The 20,015-nt window shown below is 38.5% G+C and overlaps 1 protein-coding gene across 5 annotated transcripts in view; it reads left to right on the forward strand.

The window, feature by feature from the left end:
• The first annotated feature begins 1,546 nt into the window (after window positions 1-1,546).
• Window positions 1,547-20,015, forward strand: part of cacnb2b (calcium channel, voltage-dependent, beta 2b) — a 36,127-nt gene continuing 17,658 nt past the window's right edge. For 3 of the 5 annotated variants that reach the window (XM_079877795.1, XM_079877796.1, XM_079877793.1), the window contains exon 1: window positions 14,187-14,615. In XM_079877795.1, coding sequence (XP_079733921.1) covers window positions 14,598-14,615 — 18 coding nt within the window. In that variant the 5' untranslated portion in view covers window positions 14,187-14,597. Of the gene's footprint in view, window positions 1,973-3,016; window positions 3,057-14,186; window positions 14,616-20,015 lie in introns of those variants that run through there. The other 2 variants (XM_079877792.1, XM_079877794.1) reach the window with 2 other exon arrangements.

The following is a 20,015-nucleotide window of genomic DNA, read 5'->3' on the forward strand; positions in this document are numbered from 1 at the left end:
ACAGTGTGAGAGAGTTCATACAGTTCTACATTCTTTTTACTAGATCTTAACTCTTTTACTACTTATTAAGTACATTTTAATAAATATATATATTTTTTTAATGAATTTTAATAATAAGGATAATATGGACATTAGTCAATTTTACAGGATTTTTAATAAAAAAAAAAACAAATATTTCATTATTTTTCCAATCATTTTCAAATGATCAAATTATAACATTATTGATTTATTAATTTTATAAATGTATTTTAATTATAAGCTAATTCTAAGGTAATTCTTTTCAAACTTTTTACTTTCAACTTCAAAATTTTACTGTAAAGAACATGCATTGTCTTTAGTAGATTTTCACTTAAAATTTGATTAAATTATACTTTTTATTTCTAGAAGTACATGTATCGTCTGTCATAGATTTTCACAGAGAATTATATGGTAATTAATACTTTTTACTTCCAAAATCAGTTTTTTTCCAGCATTTTGCAATAAAACTACATGAAATGTCCTGTATATATATATATATATATATATATATATATATATATATATATATATATATATATATATAGTCAAATAAATTTTATTAAACATTCAAACATTTTTGAAGTCTATGACCACCAGAATATTGCTTTATGTAACGTAAGTATTCCTGAAGAAATCTCTGAATATAATATTCTTCTTTTGTCTGTCTGATGCTTATTTCAAGCCTATTTTCTCAGCTTGGCATTATTCCCATCTAACAATGAGGTGTAATTTATTCGCTCGAAAGGAGATGATAAAAACACATCTCTGAGTGTGACTGAATTGTTCGCCTCAGTGTGCCTCCCACAGATTTCAGAATAGAGCTTAATTTTAATTCATTCCATTTAAACTTGACAGTCAGCATGTGAACAGATGCTGCAAATGAAATTGCATGAGCTCTCGCTTGCCTCCTCAGCAGGGGACAACAGAGGGAGAGGAGACAGCAAGGACAGACACTCAGATACAGTATAAAGATAAAGAAGAGGAGTGGACTGACTGATAAAGCCCATGATGCAGAAAAGGGGCTGAGATTCAATGAGAGGAAGAAGGGAGCGCATTTGAATTCAGTCTGTGTTTCTCTTGTGTTACGAGCTTCACTAAGTGCTCGAGCACGCAGTGTAGCAACCGGGAGCGAGGGAAAATGGCAAACTACAGCCACAGAAAGGACACAAGGGGGTAACGCAGGTAATCAGGAGCGCCCCAGACGACACTGAGGGAAAAGAGACAGAAAGAGCCCGTATCCACAGGAGGCGAGAGCCGGGAGCGGTCGTGGAGGTAGAGAAACAGCAGAGACCAGGGAGGAGAGACAGCAGACGGTGGACTCCAGCCTCCTCTGCCTGTGTGGACTGGAGACAAGGTAACCCAGACGTGGCTCGCTTCTGGATTCTGATTGGCCGGAGTGGGCGGGGAAAAGCTGACGCAGAGAAAGTCAGGCAGGAAAATGACATTCACACCGTGTATCAATTTTAAACTCTGAGCCTGTGTCTGTCTTTGAAAAAAGGGGTGCGGTGGGAGGGGTGGGGTGGGGGGTGGGGTTGTCTGGGGAGGGCATAAATAAATAAGGCGAGGAACTCAACGGGAGCGGAGCGGATCAAACAAAATCGCACACACCTGGAGCCAGCAGACTGTGAGCCTGTTGGTCTCAAGCATCAGGAGGATGTGAATCACTCACTTTGACTGACTGCATCGCATTCATCACTGTTTGTGGAGGAATGTTCGCTTTTTACACGCTCGGTAAACCGATGGGCTGGACCAGAGGCTGCGTGGAACGGAGACAGTTACCTGCTGCTGTGTCTCTCATCAGACTGATGTGATGGCTGTCCCTTACAGAAAGGGAACCAGAGGCTGTGTCTCACAGAAAGAGTGATTTGGCTGCACCATCATCAGGACCCCACTGGATGTTCTCTTGATGTATTGCTGTGGTCTGGGACACTGGCGGAGAGAACAGTCCACCTATGTGAGTAACTGCAGCATGCTCAATGTGAATTCCACTGTCAGGATGCTCTTGGTTGAAAATACATGATGATATAACCTGTAAACATACAATTTTGAGTAAATATCACAAAATGCACTTTATGTAGAACTTGAATGTGTGAAATAAGGGTATTGTCATTCTAAGCCTCAAAGTTTCCATTGAGTGTTTCTGTATATTACGTATAATGATAAAAACAGAGGTGAAGTTTATGTAATTAATAATGTCCTGACTGTTTTGTTCTGGACTTTTATTATTTCAAAATGGCAACCTGTTCACTCAGTTGCATTGAGTGTAGAGGTCAGAACTGAAAAGATCCCATGATCTACATACTACCTCCACAGTATCTCTCTGAGTTTGTCATTCATAACACTTGACGTACGAGTACGTATTTTCAGCGGGAACTCGACTCAAAACGTAAGGGCTAAAAATATCCTTGCTGCTATTATAAGCCATGTTTTTACTGCCACCTGGGCTGCCGCATGGAGAGAAAGAGAACGAGAGTGTGTGTAAAAGAACAGAATGAGAAACGCGTGAGTCACTGTGTATGTGTGTGTGTCATGATGAATGCCTTACCTAAATCCCCCAGAGCAGGCGGAAGGGGATCACAGTCACACTGAAGCACATTGAGCTCCAAAGCTGTCAAAGCAAACAGGTAGTAAATAGGCTTATCGTGCCTCAGACCGTATGCAGTGTCAGGCGCAGACCTCAAAGTGCAAAGAAAGGAATCATAAAAAAGCGCCGTCTTTTACTGTAACCGCTGCGTCAGATGTTTGCAAATCCTCAGAAATGTGCCGTTGGTATTTTCGGCACAGGACGATCAATGTCTTTAGCTATGAGTAGTCAAACTGACATAGTGCGATTTGTAAGTAAAATATAGTCCAGCACTGCATAGGATATTAATCTATGGTTTTCAAAGAAATTACCTTTATTAGTAGTAATTTCTCAAGTAGCCTAGTCAACATGAGGGGGGTCATCTGTCCAGGTCATGTCAATGGGGGAAACTAGCCTATCCCATGGCCACGGGAGAGGATTTGTGAATGGTAGTGAAGCAACGCAACTAATGCTGGTAGGTCACACATAATAATGGCGAATGTAGTCCTGATTACATTATACACACTCATACTATGTAGGCCTAGAACATATTTTTTTCAAAATGAGTAGGGAGTATGCAATTTCGGACGCAGCCTTATATTTAAAGGTGCTCTAGGTAACTTTTTAACCTTAACTGAACAGCTTCGGAGTCAGTGGAATGGTTATATTACTTATTTCGGGTTGAATGGTGGTGGTTTCGCACCCCCCTGGTGCCCGAGAGCGGAAAAAACTCACTTGCAACTTTGGTGCTGCGTTCCAGTCCACTTTTAGACACGCACTTGCGAACTTCCCTAAGCACTTCCCCTCGGGGGAATCCCTGCCGCCATTTTGAAGTGCGTTCCACTTCGTGAAGTGGACAAGGGAAGTTTAAATGGACAGACCCTCGTTCCCTCGATTTTGACCGAGGGAGCGAGTCTGCTTCAAATGTACACTTCAGGCACCTATATGTCCCACAATGCAACACGATTGTGACGTCACCGCATATCTCGTCTAATCACCACCACACAGACAACTCTATGATATATTAATTATAATTTTTTTTAAATTTAAAACAACCCAAACACACCTATAAACATTTGGATGCTGCATTAAACAAATTCTTAAAGGGAAAAAAATGTAAATAATAAATCAACTCCACAGCTGATTCCAAGTGATCAAGGGCTTAGGACGTTCCAGTTCAGCCCATTGCAGTTTCCGCCAGTAGTGGGCACTCGCAATGACGTACATCCGAGTGAACGAGACGAAGGGAAGTTAGCAAGTGAAGGGCATGACAATTTTGGACTGGAACGCAGCCTGGGACGCGGGTCGGTGTCAGGAAGTATCGCGTGATATCAGGTCTCGCGATGTAACGAATTGCTTGACGGCACTGCACACGTACACGCCCCTATTCAAGCACCGGCGGGCTAGCTATAAGCAAAGGGCAACGATAGATTGAGTTATGGCTGAGGCTGAACCTGTAAAAAAGAAGCAGAAAGCTAGGAAATCTTTGTCGGAGGACCAACGAAAGAGGAAACGGGAGACTGACCGAGCAAGAAGTCAGACTCGAGTAAATATATCGGACCGGCTTTTTCAGAATGGTGAGAACTGAGAGAAACAGAAGCCTGCAAAACGGATGCTGATCCTGCTGTTGCACTTGTAAGTTAAGTATCTTTGGAATAAACTGTTTAATATTTAAATTTCAAGTAATTGCGACCTCAGGATGTTTGCTATTGTCTGTAAAGGTTTTTATTATGATCGCTGTCTGTTAGGGGCTTACTAGTACGCTAGATACTATAACTTTGATGTTAGGCATTGTCATAGCAAACACGTTTGATTTCTGTAGTTGTTTGGCCGTTCCTCTGTCGGTTTTATTTGTGTAACTTACACTTTTATTTTATGTCACTAAGTCAACGCGTCTGATGGTAGGCAATATCAGACGCGCAAAATGTTGCACATATCATGATCGAGCTAGAAAAAACGTTCTGATGTTTTCTTAGACAAGCAAAGGTAAACCATCATTCTACCAGATGAACTTATAGACCTTGCTAATATAACTTTAGACAAATATTAGCCTCCGATATATATTTTTTTTTTATGCTCATGCCCATTCTCCCAAAAACAAACAAACAAACAAACAAACACGAAAGCAGTAGTTCGCCTCGTTCATATCGTTCGTTCCCGGTAAAAATACTAGTATGCATGACAACACAATAAATAAAAAAATCGCCATCAGTTGGAAAGAAAGTATTGCTTTACTTGCCTCGGTAGACATAACTGGTTTTGAAATAGCCGGTTCCTCTGCTCAGCTGGGTTGACAGCTGATCAGCTGGGTTGCTCGTGGCGAGGGGGGAGGGACAACAGTTCGTTTTTACGACAGAGTGTTTGAAAGCATTATACTACCAGACACTAGGGGGAGCTCGTAGAGAAAAAAACACTCAGACTTGCATAGTGTCCCTTTAAGGGTAATCTTTGTTTATGTTTTATGTTTGGGTGGGTTTTAGTTCTGTTTTCCTAAGTTTCAGTTAGTTTATGTTTTTTCATTGAATTGATTATCAGTTTTGCACCTGTTAATTTCGTTGATTGGTTTGCTTAAGCTGCATTTCTTTCAGTTCATTAAATTGTCAGTTGTTCTGTTCATGGTCTTCTAGTTTTTGTTTTGAGTTTGAGTTTAATCATTACTGCTGTGATTATATCCGTTTCTCATCTTTATTTGCAACAGCCGCTGACAATATGAATAATAATAATAATAATAATAGCAATAATAATAATAATAATAAATGTTAATTAGTCAAATTTTAGGTTTTGTTCAGAATGGAATGCTAGTATACAACTTTTTGCTGTATACATATTGTATACTACAAACTGTATGGCCTTTTTTTTAAAGTGATAAACATTTCATAATAAACACTTCAAGCTGCTTCGTTTTTATCACGACCACATGATTGTGGTCATCAGCAAGTGGAGTCAACTTAGCATCTTGGGTAGGCTATAAAAAAACGATTATTTTGTATTTTAAATCTAGTTTTGTGAAGAAATGTCCTAAATTTGGATAATCTGATCATGCTTAAAGGGCACCTATTATGCAAAATTCACTTTTACATGGTGTTTGAACATAAATGTGTGTTGGCAGTGTGTGAGCAAAACCACCCTACAATGATAAAAAATCCACCCAGTGGTTTTTTTACAATCTTAATAAATCATAAGCACTGTCTCAGAATGAGCTGTTCTCAGATTCGGCGCAATGTGACGTAGAATTGAGCAGGCCCCTCCCACGACTGTTGAGTGACACTTCAGTTTGAGCCTAGACCCGCCCTGAGTGAGCTGGACACAGAGTCCGCCATTGTTCGACGCTTGAGCAGCTGTAGACAAGAATGTCTCCTAAGCGATTGAGGTGTGTTGTTGATGGATGTAAGAATGAACATAGCACAGCAGTCTTCATTTACTCCCGTTGTTACTCAAGGATGGATCTGTACTGTTTGTGATCAAGCTTACACTCTCCGTCCGGAGCAACAGGCCTAACGTGACTGGACCAAGCGTGCCGCACAAGCCCTGAAAAGTGAAGCCAAAACGTCTCGATCGCCCCCCGGTGACTGGTCCTAGTATAGGTCATAAGCCCCGCCTCCCCGTGTTATTCAACGGGATGTGAAACCAACTAAACAATTAAATTACACTTCAAATATCTTTTTCCAAAGGTGGTTTCTTTCATTTGCTGTCGTTTTTATCACGCTGATGTAAGTTCAAGTGTCTGTTTCAAAAATAAGTTGTTTTTTATTTAGTTACGTGATGCGGTGGTGTAACGTCATGATTGACAGCTGTGATTGACAGGTTCTCCGAGCGAAGTAGTCACTGAAGCACCAACGGACATTTTTTCGGGATCTTCGGAGGACTGAGGAGATTGTATTTACTTTATTTTAACAAGCCTCTTGTCGTACTGCAATCAATTTTTAAAAAAGTGTGCAGAATGCACTTTCCCTGAGGCGAGTGAGGGCGGAGCATTGATTTCGCGGCTTTACTTCCTGCTCACTACTGCGCAGGTCTGGTCCCGAGATCGCTACTGCGCAGACTCAAGTTCCAATATGTCAGCGCCATATCGGGACTCTGGCGGCTTTAGTTCTCATCAATGGAAGAGAGCAAAGGGGCGTCGTCCATCTTTTTTTACAGTCTATGGACTGGACACGGACGAAATGAAAGTGCGAGCGCGCTCTTTATGACAGCTCTTCGAGTCATTTTACGGATATAAGGTTTACCAGTTTATTTAGCACCCACTGAAAAGGTGTGTATATTTGTTTACTGTTAGTTGTAACGAGTGTTTTGTGTACTTCGCTGTGTATGTTGTTGATAATGAAAGGGAGAGAGAGAGAGAGAGAGAGAGTTTATGGATAAGACTTTAATGCGCACTTCTTATACTATGTTTATTCAGCTCTTACAGAGATTCTCTGGAGTAAAACTAACGCTCATCTTTTGTGTGATGTATAATAAACTTCACTGAACCCGTCAGTATATTTTGGTCATCATTCGGACGGGGTTTGCTACAGCAGGCTTGTATTAGTGGATAAAAGCAGATGACAAATAAGTTATAACCATAATTAAACTAAACTATACCTGTTCTATGTCCATACAGCATATATTCTCTGGCTCTGTGGGCATTATTGTCCGACTCCGAGTCGAAATGAACACCGCAACTGAGAGTTTCTGTTCTGATATTATCAGATGAGATTGTCCTGACTCTTAGCGCGAGCTCGTGAGGCTCCGCCCCCTGTGCCGTGCAGCAGCAGTTAATTTGCATTTAAAGGGCACACACTAAAACAGCGCGTTTTTCTGAGCCCCAAAAAATTACAATTTAAACATGCTGTAAAAAATGATCTGTTGGGTATTTTGAGCTAAAACTTCACATACATACTCTGGGGACATCAGAGACTTATTTTACATCTTGTGAAAAGAGTCATAATAGGTGCCCTTTAAAAGTAAAGTACATTGCATTGTGGGATGCAGTATTTCAGACTGTAACCTCTGTCGTATAATATTCTATGTATGCATACAGAAAATTTGCACACACTACTGTACTGCAGCAATACATGTATGGTAGTAGTATGCAGTTATAATTAGCATTGAATGTCCTGTTTCCCTCTGACATCACATTATATGGACAACAAGTTGCAAATGTGTTTTCATGTTTACTGAAATGATTTTAGATATTTTTTTATTAGAAAACAAGACTAAAGAGATTATGTGAAGTGGGGTTTTCTCTGTGTGATATATTGATGTGTTGAATGTATTGAACTTTCATGTTAAGCCTCTGAAGTGCACTTGGGAGGTGCGGCCTGTTCCAATTGCTTGCCGTGTGTTCTTGGTTTCTGTTGTATCACCTAACATGGATTATACGGCAAGTATTTGTGTCTAAAAGACATAATTTCGATTTCATCCAGGCTTACATGAGATCTCTTGCAGACACATTTACCACTTCTCTTGACAAAAGGCTCTTCTCTGTCTCTCAAACCTTATGTTTGTTTTTTGTGTGATTTTTTTTTTTGTTAGATGCGATTCACATAAGTGTGATATTGTGAGGAAACTGACTTAATCCATTATAGTTTCATGAAGAAATCATTAAATGGAATTGCTGTCACTTAGCAGCTGAACTTGACAAGGTGAAGTATTAAGGCTTTAATATGAGTGGAAGGGTTTGAAACACGGCCTAGTTCAGCTTTGACTTTAATGTTCTTCCAATATGACGTTCAACTCTTGTTTTTCTTTGGCAGATATTGATCTTGAGTGAACTTGAATTATATTAAGTGTTTATCTGGCTATTGGCAGTGGCTAATGGAAGAGAACCCGTTTCTATCATATTCTGCCAGAATACTGGAGACAGGATGGCAGTGGATGAAGGACATGCCTCTGTTAATGCCAATTTCTGGCATTGACATACACCACATAATTTAAATGAAAAGGTTGAGCAAACCCATTCTATTTTGTTTGATAAGCCATTTCCCTCACTCTGAGTGTTTTTTTAACAGTTCGTAGAGTTGACAGATGCCCCCCAAAAACGTTTGATTAAAGAACACATGAAACTTCAGCAATGGGCTCATGTATTTCATAACCCTTTGGAACGCTGAGTATTTTATTATTTTATGTGAAGAATCATGTGTCACATGAGTGGCAAATCTGAGGAGGTTTTGAATTAAGGAAATGAATGTAGGCACCAGTACAAAGTTTTAAACTTCACCAAGGACGTAGATTTGGTTTGAACATTGGGGGTTGAAGAGTAAACTGCTTTAGGGGGGTCCCCTTGTTAGAATTATTTATTTACAAAATGTTAGGTTACCTATCATCTGCAAAGTTGGTTGATAACTGCAATTAAGTACATGCAATTAATTTTCTTATACTGAAAATGTTTAGGCCTATTTATTTATTTTGTGTTCAAAATTGACCTCAGTAACTACAATAAAATGTGTGTGGGGGGGGGGGGAGCCTCCCAATTAATTTTGGTGCAAGATGATATTTTCTCTTTTTCTCTTCAGTCTTTTTAGATTATGTGGCTGTTTGATCTTTCTATAGTATTTTAAAATAGAAAGGAGCGGCTTGTGCAAATCTTATCGCACTTTTGGAAACTCCTGCTTTTGGAACTTTTTGTTTTCGTTACATGGTATAAATATTCGTGTTGTACTTGCTAGTTTGGGTTATAATATTTTACCTGTATATTATCTTAAAAAGTATGTGATAAAAAAATAGTCCATTGCAATGTACAAAATAATCCCAATAATTGGCCACTGCAAGTGGTGGAGCCAGAGGGGTGTCCCTTGACATCTGATTGGCCACCCCAAAATTTTATTTGCTATACTGACAGTTCGATGCTGATTGAAATTTAATTTGACCTGTTGTTCATGTATATCAACGTTGAGTATTAAGAGAAAAATTAACATTAGTTGCAAGATAGCCTACATAAGATTAAGTATAAAGAAGGTCGCACCCTGTACTAGAAGTGAAGAGCTGTTCAAAAACCCTGCCGTGCCACAGAGCGCCATTCACATACTTATCCATTAAAATACATTATAGTATTTTCACAATTCTTTTTTCAGCATTGGTCAGATCTGTTTAATTTGTTGTTACTACCAAACTTATTACAGAATAAACCCATCATATTTACAGAGATAAGGCTGGTATTAGTTGATGGTTATGAAAAGCATACTGTGCTGTTTTGCTGCACTCAATGCTTTGACCTATTCCAGAGGCAGGACAGGGAGTGTTTTGAACTGTGCCGTAGGATTATGAGCATTGCTCATCCTGTTTTAGAGAGACATACAATCTGTCTGACAACACTGGGCAGGACGTGCCCTGTGCTCCACCTTATTCTTTATATCATTTTAAATCTCCTCTCCCAGCTGTTGGCTGGGCTGGATTGGCCGCTCATGAGTTCCTGCCTCCAGTACTATGGGGCGGAGCATCATCCAGATGTTACGTTGCATATCCATGCAGTATTATAATGCATTGCCGGGCAGAGGGGCTGAGGAGGGAGAAAATGATAGAGACAAGATCAAACTTTGTAGTTTTCTTCATGTTATGGTCATGTCAGTATACATCATGTAGGTGGTGGCCAATGGCCACTGTGTATCATATCAAAGCCTAACTTCGGTGGGACCAGACACCAGCGCAAATGGGCCACAGATCTCAGAGGTGAATTTGGAACTTGAGGGCATCAGTCGCCGGTTCTCCTTCTCCTCTTTGCAGAAATGCCTAGAACTCTTAAGAATAAAAACGTCTCTTGGGTGAGTACTGTCTGAAACTAAAAGGGTAAGCCCTAAGGTTCATTGTAAGTGTGTGTCTAGCTAAATTGTCATTCAAGGCACATGGATTTCGTTGGGACATTTGGCTTTAGATGGAACTGAGCTCTTTATTGACACTGTGTGAGGGCCAGTTTGTGGTTATAATGATGTGACTGTCAAATGTTTTTTTGCTTTTTTAAACATGGTCCTCATTAGCATATAAAGGGAGCAGCCCATCAAAGCCCACAACACTAGCCTTTATGTAAAATATAATTTAGTTTGACATTATTAGCACGATGATCTTGCGAAAGTGGTTTGAGGTTTGAAAACGCTGCTCAGCGAGACTAAAAATTGCTCCATGGTCCCTGAAGACCCTATAAATTTGATTTATAATGCCATATTCAAACAGATGTGCAGGGAAAGATGCTTTCATGCCAGGACGCATTTCAAACAGGCATAATGAGTGACCTGAATGCTGTTAAGAACAAGGATTACTGAGGAAAAAAAAAAAAACTCCCAGAAACACAAAATAAGCTCTTCTGGAGTATTGTAAAGTAGACAGTTACATAGCCAACATTTTAGGTACAAAAAAGAGGCAGATATTCTAGTTGGTACTGGACTAAATTTGATTTATCATTAAATAACCGAATTGAATCCCTCAGAAAGTTCATATAAACTTACAAACTCTGCTTTTTAATGGGAGAGTTCACCTGGTCCTGTATGACACAAAAAAAGATTTTTTGGACCCCATACTTTCATTGAATGGATATAGTTAAAACATACATGCTGATGTTTTTTTTTTTGTTTGTTTGTTTGTTTTTTTAAGAAAGAAAGAAAGAAAGAAGATAAACAGGTTTGAGATGACATGAGGGTATGATGACAAAATTCTTATATTTGGATGAAGTGTCACTTGTCACCAAGAACGAAGGATCATTGGGTTAGGGTTTTGCAGTCTCTCACCGAAAGGCTGATCATTTCTGCTGTGATTGTAAGGTCAGACAGATGTTTGTCTTCCAGCTGGATGTGTTTGTGTGTGTGAGGTTGAATGGACCAGATGAGAGAGGTGCTGAAGCTGGAACTCCAGCAGTGCGTGTCTGCCTAGTTGTGCCCTTCTGAGAAGTGTATTACTGAGCGTGGCTTTACACTGCACACACCCCTCTGTAAGAGGCTTATAGATTCACTGTGTGTGTGTTTTTGTCTGTGTGTGTATGAAAAGCGTAATCCAACTGCATGTGCTTTCACATGCATACATTATCAATGCATGTTCATTGTGTGTAATATTTATGTATGTCTAAATGTGCAGGCCTATAAAATAATTTTATAAACAGGCAAAGAGCTGTGTCCCTATTTTTGATTGCATTGTAGGCTAAGGCAATCTATACTTAGACAATGTAGCAGACATGTTTATAGTCAACGGACACTCCACAGAAATTCAGTTAGTGTGACTGACGTAAAGTGTCTCGCGCTAAGATTTGTCAACGAGTAATTTAGTAAATGCATCTGTTGACTCATAGAATGATCATGACTGCTTGTGCGTGTATGTGTGTGGGTTGATGACATTTAAAAGAGAGAAGCATTAAAAAAGGATGGATGTATTGTTCATACTCTTGGCTACAACACAATTTTTTTGTAATTTTTACTAGGTTAGATGATAAAAATGTAATTTTGTAAGAATCTAAAGAAACGAAAAGAACCAGATATATTCATTTCTAGTGAGTAATCGAGCATTTGAATGAAATATTGGTTAATAATTAATGTGTACATTTTATAAGAACACAGAATGCATCAACATTAACTCTTGTGGCATTGAGCGTTAATTTTAAGAAAACAAATTATAATCAAAAGACTTTTGATGGACTGAATTACTTATGACCAATTCCATAATTATTTTCATGACTATTTAATTGCCTAATATATTTGATAAGTATGCATTTAAACAGAAAAACAATAACTGAAGGCACAATATTTAGTGTCTTGCATGTATGGTTCTGATCCACTTTTTCACTTTTTTCTCTGCAAGGTTTGAGTTAGTGCTTTCCCATTGTTTTTTTTTTTTGTATTTGACTTCTTTATAGGATGTTATCTAGAGTTTTTCCTTACTTCTATCAAAACAAGTTTACAAGATATATGCAAACACTGAAGAGAAATGCACATCCTAAAAGAGTCTCTCTCTCTCACACACACACACACACACACACACACAGGATCACCATTGCATGCTCACAGGTGTACACCTTTAATACTCTGTCATCTGATTAGAGCCATATATAGGTCATCTAGAAAAATGTAGTGGTATTTAGTGGGCTATAATGTTAGTCTATAGTAATTATAATTGTTTGTATATAAAAATAATAGTGTCTACAGTATTTCCAAAAGCTATGTATCCCAGTCAGACTGCAGTATTTTGGTGCAAATTCACCTTTTACTTGGTATAATGGCTATGTAATATTTGGCCCAGTGTTTGCTCCATGTGTCATGCTGGTGAATCATACTCCTGCTGTTGTTTATGCATTTAAAATGTCCAATTTTCTGTCATGTTTTGTTGTGTGAATAAAAATATCTGATTTTAAGAACATTTTGATACTTTTGTACAATAAACAGTTTTACGCAACTGTTAGTTCTGGTCAAATTTTATTGTTCAAGTGGCGATCTATTATGCTGATATTACAGTCCATGAACAATGGGCCTTTTCACTGTGGAAATATTATTACTAATATCATTATTATATATTAGTGACCTTTTTCTATAGGTTACATCATTTCACCAGTAGGTGGCGACAAGTGACTGTAATGTGAGTGAATCATTCCATCATCCGATTTGTTCCAAACACTTTCAGTCAAGCCTGAAGAAAAAAAAAAAAAAAAACTTTCATTCAGGAATAATTGGAATAGCGTTATGGCAGAAATGGTAAAAGTAGTGTTCTAGAATGTAATTTCGAATTCAGCCATTGTCTTCATAATTTAGTAATTGAATCATTTACTCAACCTGATTAGTTTAGTAGGCTAACTCCTGTACTAGGTGTAGCTTGGAGGCGCGAAGCCTTTAATTCTGAAGGCTAGTAGCCTTTTGGAACTATTTTATTCTTGAGGACCACATTTTTGTGTACTCCCTAATATAGTAAAACATGACGAAAATCGACTTATGACATTTGAAGCGGCCCCCGCTAAGTCATGATTTAGTTAATTGGGACCTGAATTAACCTAAATTTACCCCTTATTTTAAATACACTGATATCAATAGGCCTACAAGATTAAGTTTAGTTGTAAAGTTACGATTTTTGGGGGTTAAAGGGATAGTTCACCCAAAAATGAAAATTACCCCATGATTTACTCACCCTCAAGCCTAGGTGTATATGACATTCTTCTTTCTTTCAGAAGAATACTAACAGAGTTACATTAAAAAATGTCCTGGCTCTTCCAAGCTTTATAATGGCAGTGAATGACCGTTTCTGTTTTTAAGTCCATAAAAGTGCATCCATCCATGATAAAAGTAATCCACACTGCTCTGGGGGGTTAAAAAAAGGCTTTCTGAAGTGAAGCAATGCGTTCATGTAGCTTCTGCCGGAAGATATTGTACTTTTATCATGGATGGATGCACTTTTATGGACTTCAAAACAGAAAAGGCCATTCACTGCCATTATAAAGCTTGGAAGAGCCACATTTAAAATATATATATATAACTCCGATTGTATTCGTCTGAAAGAAGCATGTCATATACACCTAGGATGGCTTGAGGTTGAGTAAATCATGGTGTAATTTTCATTATCCCTTTAACATCGTTATCTCCGTGTAAAAAACGTTATGTCTATGAATTGTACTTACGAATATATCCTACCTTATACACAGAATATCAGTTTTGCTAATCGCGCGGGTTTGCAGCTCGTGCTTGGAGCAACAGATGCCACTATGTGGAATAAAGCCCTTCAAAGCGGGGGAGGGTGGAGGAGTATAGTGTGGCAAACTCCACTCACAGCGAGAGACTCTCACACTGCTTGTGTGTCCACTCATGGAGAGACTTTCGGTCCTCATCGTTTGCGACAACTATCAGATAAACCTGAGGCTCGCGACGTTATGAATTTCAAAACGCGCAAAACATGCCGTAAAACCTGCTTAGGGTTCATCTGACAAAGTTGGCTGGCTGTCCTGGGACGGAACAGATTAAAAGGGATAGTACATGGATATTTCTCAGTCGTTGGTCAATCTCGGCTGTGAGAGCACAAAATTGACCACTACTTAAGCTGTTAATCGTGGAGAAACGAAAAGAAAAACGAGCAAGTGGGCATGCCACCCAAGAAAAAGGTAAAACATCTTCTGTGTTAGTGCATTTGTGTGTGTGAGGGAGTGATGATGAGGTAGACATGAGAGTGTCATTCGAGGAGAGTGCCATCTGTTGCTTTCAGATGTAATCCATGTGAGCTTGAGCTGCTCTGCATCATTGCTTTTATGTACCACGTAGAATATACTGCGTGTGCAGCAGTAGTGGGGTACAGAGCGACTACCTATGCTGGATGTTTTCTGTCAAAAGAAAAATAGTGCTGAAAATGTAACCTCCACGTGACAGGTTGCGCAATCATTGCAATGCTGAAAGTGATGGAATTGTGCTGAGCAGTGTTATGAACATAATCCTTTTCCAATTGTCAGGATTACAAAACTCAGCTGTTTCTCAAATGATCTCTAAATATAGAACAGGTGTGGGTTTTTGTGTGTATTTTTTTTGGGGGGGGGAATCCTGGATAACTGTCATGTTCTCGTCAGCTTTACTAGATGCTTAAAACACTTGACCTGGCAAAGGGGCATTAAACTAGTCCCCCTTGTTTGTTTCTAATGCACACACACACACTCACATTCTTGTACATCTATCTTCATGAGGACATTCATTGACACAATGCAATCTCTAGCCGCTTACCCTAACCTTACCCATCACAACTAAGTGCCTAACCCGAATCCATAACCTAAACCTACCCTTAACCTAATTATAATCTTATCCCTATAACCAAGTCTTGACCCTCAAACAGGCCTTTAAAGGGGTCTCAGAAAGTGAGGACCGGGCAAAATGTCCTCACTTTACTCTCTGTCCTCACTCCAATGGTCTAAAACTCAAACTGGTCCTCACAAAGATAGTTGTACTAGTACACACACACACACACGCACGCACGCACGCACACACACACACACACACACACACACCTGGACAAGGTTTGCTTTACTAAAACTCTTGACCTGGCAAAGGGGCATTAAACCCCCTTGTTGGTTTCTAATGCATTTGTGTGTGTGTGTGTGTGTGTGTGTGTGTGTGTGTGTGTGTGTGTGTGTGTGTGTGTGTGTGTGTGTGTGTGTGTGTGTGTGTGTGTGTGTGTGTGTGTGTGTGTGTGTGTGTGTGTGTGTGTGTGTGTGTGTGTGTGTGTGTGTGTGTGTGTGTAAAAACAATATACATTAATTGGACAAGATAAAAAGAAGGAGATACTTGTTTTTAGATTTCGTGTTAAATTAAGTTTATTTTTCTTACCCCGTTGGCAAAATATGTAAATAAACTCAATAAGATAAGTTCCTTATTTATTTTTACTTGTCATGTAATCTCCTTTTTTTGCATAGATAGTTTTCGTAGATCTTTTTACTAGAAAAACAAATTGAAGATCAATAACTTTTGTCAGTCATAAAAAAAAATTGTTGTTGCAGTGTCCATGTTTTGTAGCTGCAGGTTGGTGAGGACGTGTGAAACTGTCTCTGTCTGCAGTGTTGTCCACTGGACAGAACGAATTTGTATTTGTCTCTTTCTCTCCAAATCCTGGATTGACGCATGCCATCTTAATCTCCTTACAGAGAAGCAATCATGTGGTCCAGGAGCAACAGCCAGAAAGAGAGACGTACTGTCCACGAGTGTATTGGCCTAACGTCTCTCCCGCAGTTCTCATAGTGGGCTGTTTTTTGTGTTTAGTATGCCTACAGAACGGGCCGTATCTGTACCTGCTATACATTGCCCCTAACTAGTGTTAAAGGTGCTCTAAGCGATGTTGGGTGACATCACTTCTTGTTGACGTTTGAAGTATTGTCAAACAAAACAGAGGCTAGCTCGACCCTCCCTCCTCCTCATCCTGTCCCCTCCCCCTCCCTTCCGTGCTTCCTGAAACAGTCATGAACCATTTAGAAAAAACAGAGCCACCTGAATGTTGGATTGGAAGCCCTTCTGCCGGCGGAGTTCTCGCCACCTTTTGAACTCTTTTCCGATGTAAATTCGGGACTTTGCGTTCCTTCTCCTTTTCCCTATTCTTTGTTATTTGTTTTATTTGCTCTTTGGTCGTGATCAAAATTCTCAAGAATGTAACATTTTAACGTTAGTCGTTGTTAGGTCATCTCTTCTCTAGCTAACTTCCCTCCTCATGCTTCTCTCTCCTCCACTCCCCACACCCCCCTTCATGTGCACACGCACTAACCCCCCAAACCCCACCCCCAAATCCTTCTTGTCGGTTATTGGCTGGAACACTGTTTGTTATGTTTCATTGTCCAGGCTGGGCCAGTTTGTTTTTCTTGCCATTTGTGGACAGAGACCGCGGTTTTTTACAGCGTGTTCAGGGGAAAGGCAGCTAGCGGATAGTGAGGAGATGTTTGCTGAATGTGACACAAAAGGTTTTGGCCTAAAAAACATCGCTTAGAGCACCTTTAAGATGATATAAAAATACAGGTTGACATTGTCATTGTCCACCAGGGTAAAACATTATCAATGAGAGTGAGTCAAAAAAAGCCTTAGAGTGAGTTCCTGTTTTATTTAACATTTGATATGTCTTTGAAGGGAGTGTTATTGAATGCTTTGGTAATATGCAGTGTTTTCTATAGGAAAACTCTAAAATCATCTCTTAAAACTGATAAATGTGATAAATACTTCTTATCATTTAACATAGCGACCAGTTATTCTAGCAGAGCCTTTTTCGTACTATGATATATTGTGTGTTATTTAAAGTGGAGAGGTGCCACTTCTAGTATTACAGGATTATAAAATTGATAAGACATTCTTCACTGTACTTGCATGTTTATCTATCTATTTCTTGATGATAGCATCACTTACTTACAAATTACAAGTATAAATTGTAAAAAAAAATCTATACAGTCATTACTTTATAGTGCACAAACAGTAACATTTGGCATAGTAATGAATACAGATCAGTTGAATACCTGGGCGACCTGCCAGAGCTCATTTAGCAACAGTCAGGAAATCTTAATCTTATAGTCTTAATTAGATTAGGGCTCAGTTTCGAATAAGAAAGTGTGCTGCTCCACCATCCACAGATTTGTCCTCAGTTTTGTCTACTCAGAGCTCAGGAAATCCTCACCCATACATTCACCTGAGGCTGAACTTAGCTTTAAATATATTTAATTAACTCTCAGTTGTAATAAAGCATATAGCGTTACTGTCTGAAGTCATTTTTCAGAGAGAATATTTTTCACTGCATTTGTGGCTCCCACTGTACTCCCTGTGTTGAAGTAAAAGGTGCTGACTCACTAAATGGATCTGACCCAAATCTTATGACATGTTCTGTGGTGCGGTAGCAGGAGTCACACAGGTTGCAGTAGGTGGATGTTGGAGTTCGGCCTATGACTCAAACCATTATAGCACTAGACTAAACAAAATCCACTATGTGAGACTTTTACGTACTTGTGGCTATTAATCACAATCTTTTACCTATCCTAATTATTAAAAAACACAACACAATTAATTAAGTTGTTTGAATTAAAAAACCCTTTCATTACTACTTATTTTAATGATTAGAACAATATATTGTACTAAATCTAGATTTTAAAAGTCATGCACCTCATAAGAAATTTACTGCACAGCTAGCACATTTCCTTTTCTTGAGGTTTCCATAGCAACGTCTGTTCTCGCCTCTTTCCCTTACAGCTTTTAATGCAGGCACACACACAGTCCTTGGTTGCATTGATAAAATACTGATAGAAGGAATTTTCCTCATTTGTATTTCATAATATCCTCAATCTGAATTACGTTTATAGTAAATGTTTGGAATTGAATTTTTCATCCAATTGCATTAATTGTAGCTTTAAAAAAATTTTTTTATAAGGTGTCATACTTGTTTGGAAGTTAATAATACTCTAATAATAATACTATAAAACCAGTGGCAATTATTGGTAATCTCTCCTTTGTTCTCTATTTTCAGTAATAATTTGCTGACCCAGTGTGTTTGGACTAATTTTCTTTGCCATGTTTGAGTATGTGCCATTCAGACAATCACTGAATTTACTTTAAGATACAGTGCTGTGACTTAGTGTCTTAGAAAATGTATTATTTAGTTCAAATACAGTAATGCAAATGATGACTGTCAGGTCTGTTCAATCAGTTGAGTATTATAAAAGGTGTAGAAGGAATTTACATTAAGTCAAGTCAAGTCACCTTTATTTATATAGCGCTTTTTACAATACAGATTCAGTGAAAACAGGAAAATAATGCAATAAAGTTTGTTTCGGCTGTACAGCAGATCTAGAAGAAAATAGTGTCATTGTCCAGCATAAGTAAGTTCAGTGTTGATTCATTCCGGTTGTAAAAATCATTAGTTATAAATTTAGAAATGAGAGAAAACAGTGATATCATCTTCCAGCTCAGTTCACTTCTCATACCATAGTGTCAATGCATTTAGATCAATAATGTTGAATATTAAGTTAGTTGGCCACACTGGGCCCACTAAGTGTTATTTGTCCTCAAATTTAAAAAGTGCACCACTTAGCAGCACTCTTTTGATATTTTATTGATGATGCCCTAAAACTACCAACATACTTTTTATTGCAATCTGTGAATATTTGTCAAGAAATTATACATTTTCGTTCTGGTCTGAACTTTTTTTAAAATACATTTTCTTTTTATTAGTGTTGTGGGAAAAGTAGTTCACCAATTTCCTTTTTAGTGAAAGTTTTCTCAAAGAATAGAAATAACATCATATACAATTTTATATTTAGACAATAGACACCTGTGAAAATACAAATCACAGTTTCTAAATTATTATAATTACTACAATTACCCATATTAGCCCTGTGAAAACTAACCATGGAACTCTTTGGAGGATGCAGGTCTTCCTGATGTAAAGTGAGTGCATCATTCCACTGTTACTGTAACAATATCATATTAGCGGCAGACTGATAGTGTATGTTTTGCTACATTAAGAACTGGATCATTTGCAACATGCCAGACACTTCTTAAAGAGATTGTCTAACCATCTGTGCATGAGCTGAATCTAAAGCCTATTTGGGTGATGCAGCAGGACAATGACCTAAAACACAAAATCAGCTCTAAACTGTTTAAAATATATATATATTTTTTTTGGAGCAGCCTAGTCAAAATTCTGACTTGCTTTTGAAAACGGTCTAGTCTCTCAGCGTTTGTTCAAAGCGTCATGGCAAAGACATTACTTAAATAATACATTAAATAAATACAGTCTGTTCTCTTTGTGCAATATTACATTTGGTTTGGTTTGTTTAATGGCAACCATTAGTTCTCCAAAGAGGAATAACTCTAAATGCCACTGTAGGTCAGATGAGGGAATTCAAATTTGGCTAGCTGTCACTCAATTTGTTGGTTGTTAATTTGGGTTTGGAATAATAAATCAATCGCAAGCCCATCTGTAATGTACCTATGAAGATAAAGGAACACTGAAGTCTAGAGTTTGGTGTCCAAAAAAGTTCTCGTCACAAAATTTCTCT

This window comes from Squalius cephalus (genome assembly GCF_949319135.1).
Source record: "Squalius cephalus genome assembly, chromosome: 7".
NCBI lineage: Eukaryota > Metazoa > Chordata > Actinopteri > Cypriniformes > Leuciscidae > Squalius > Squalius cephalus.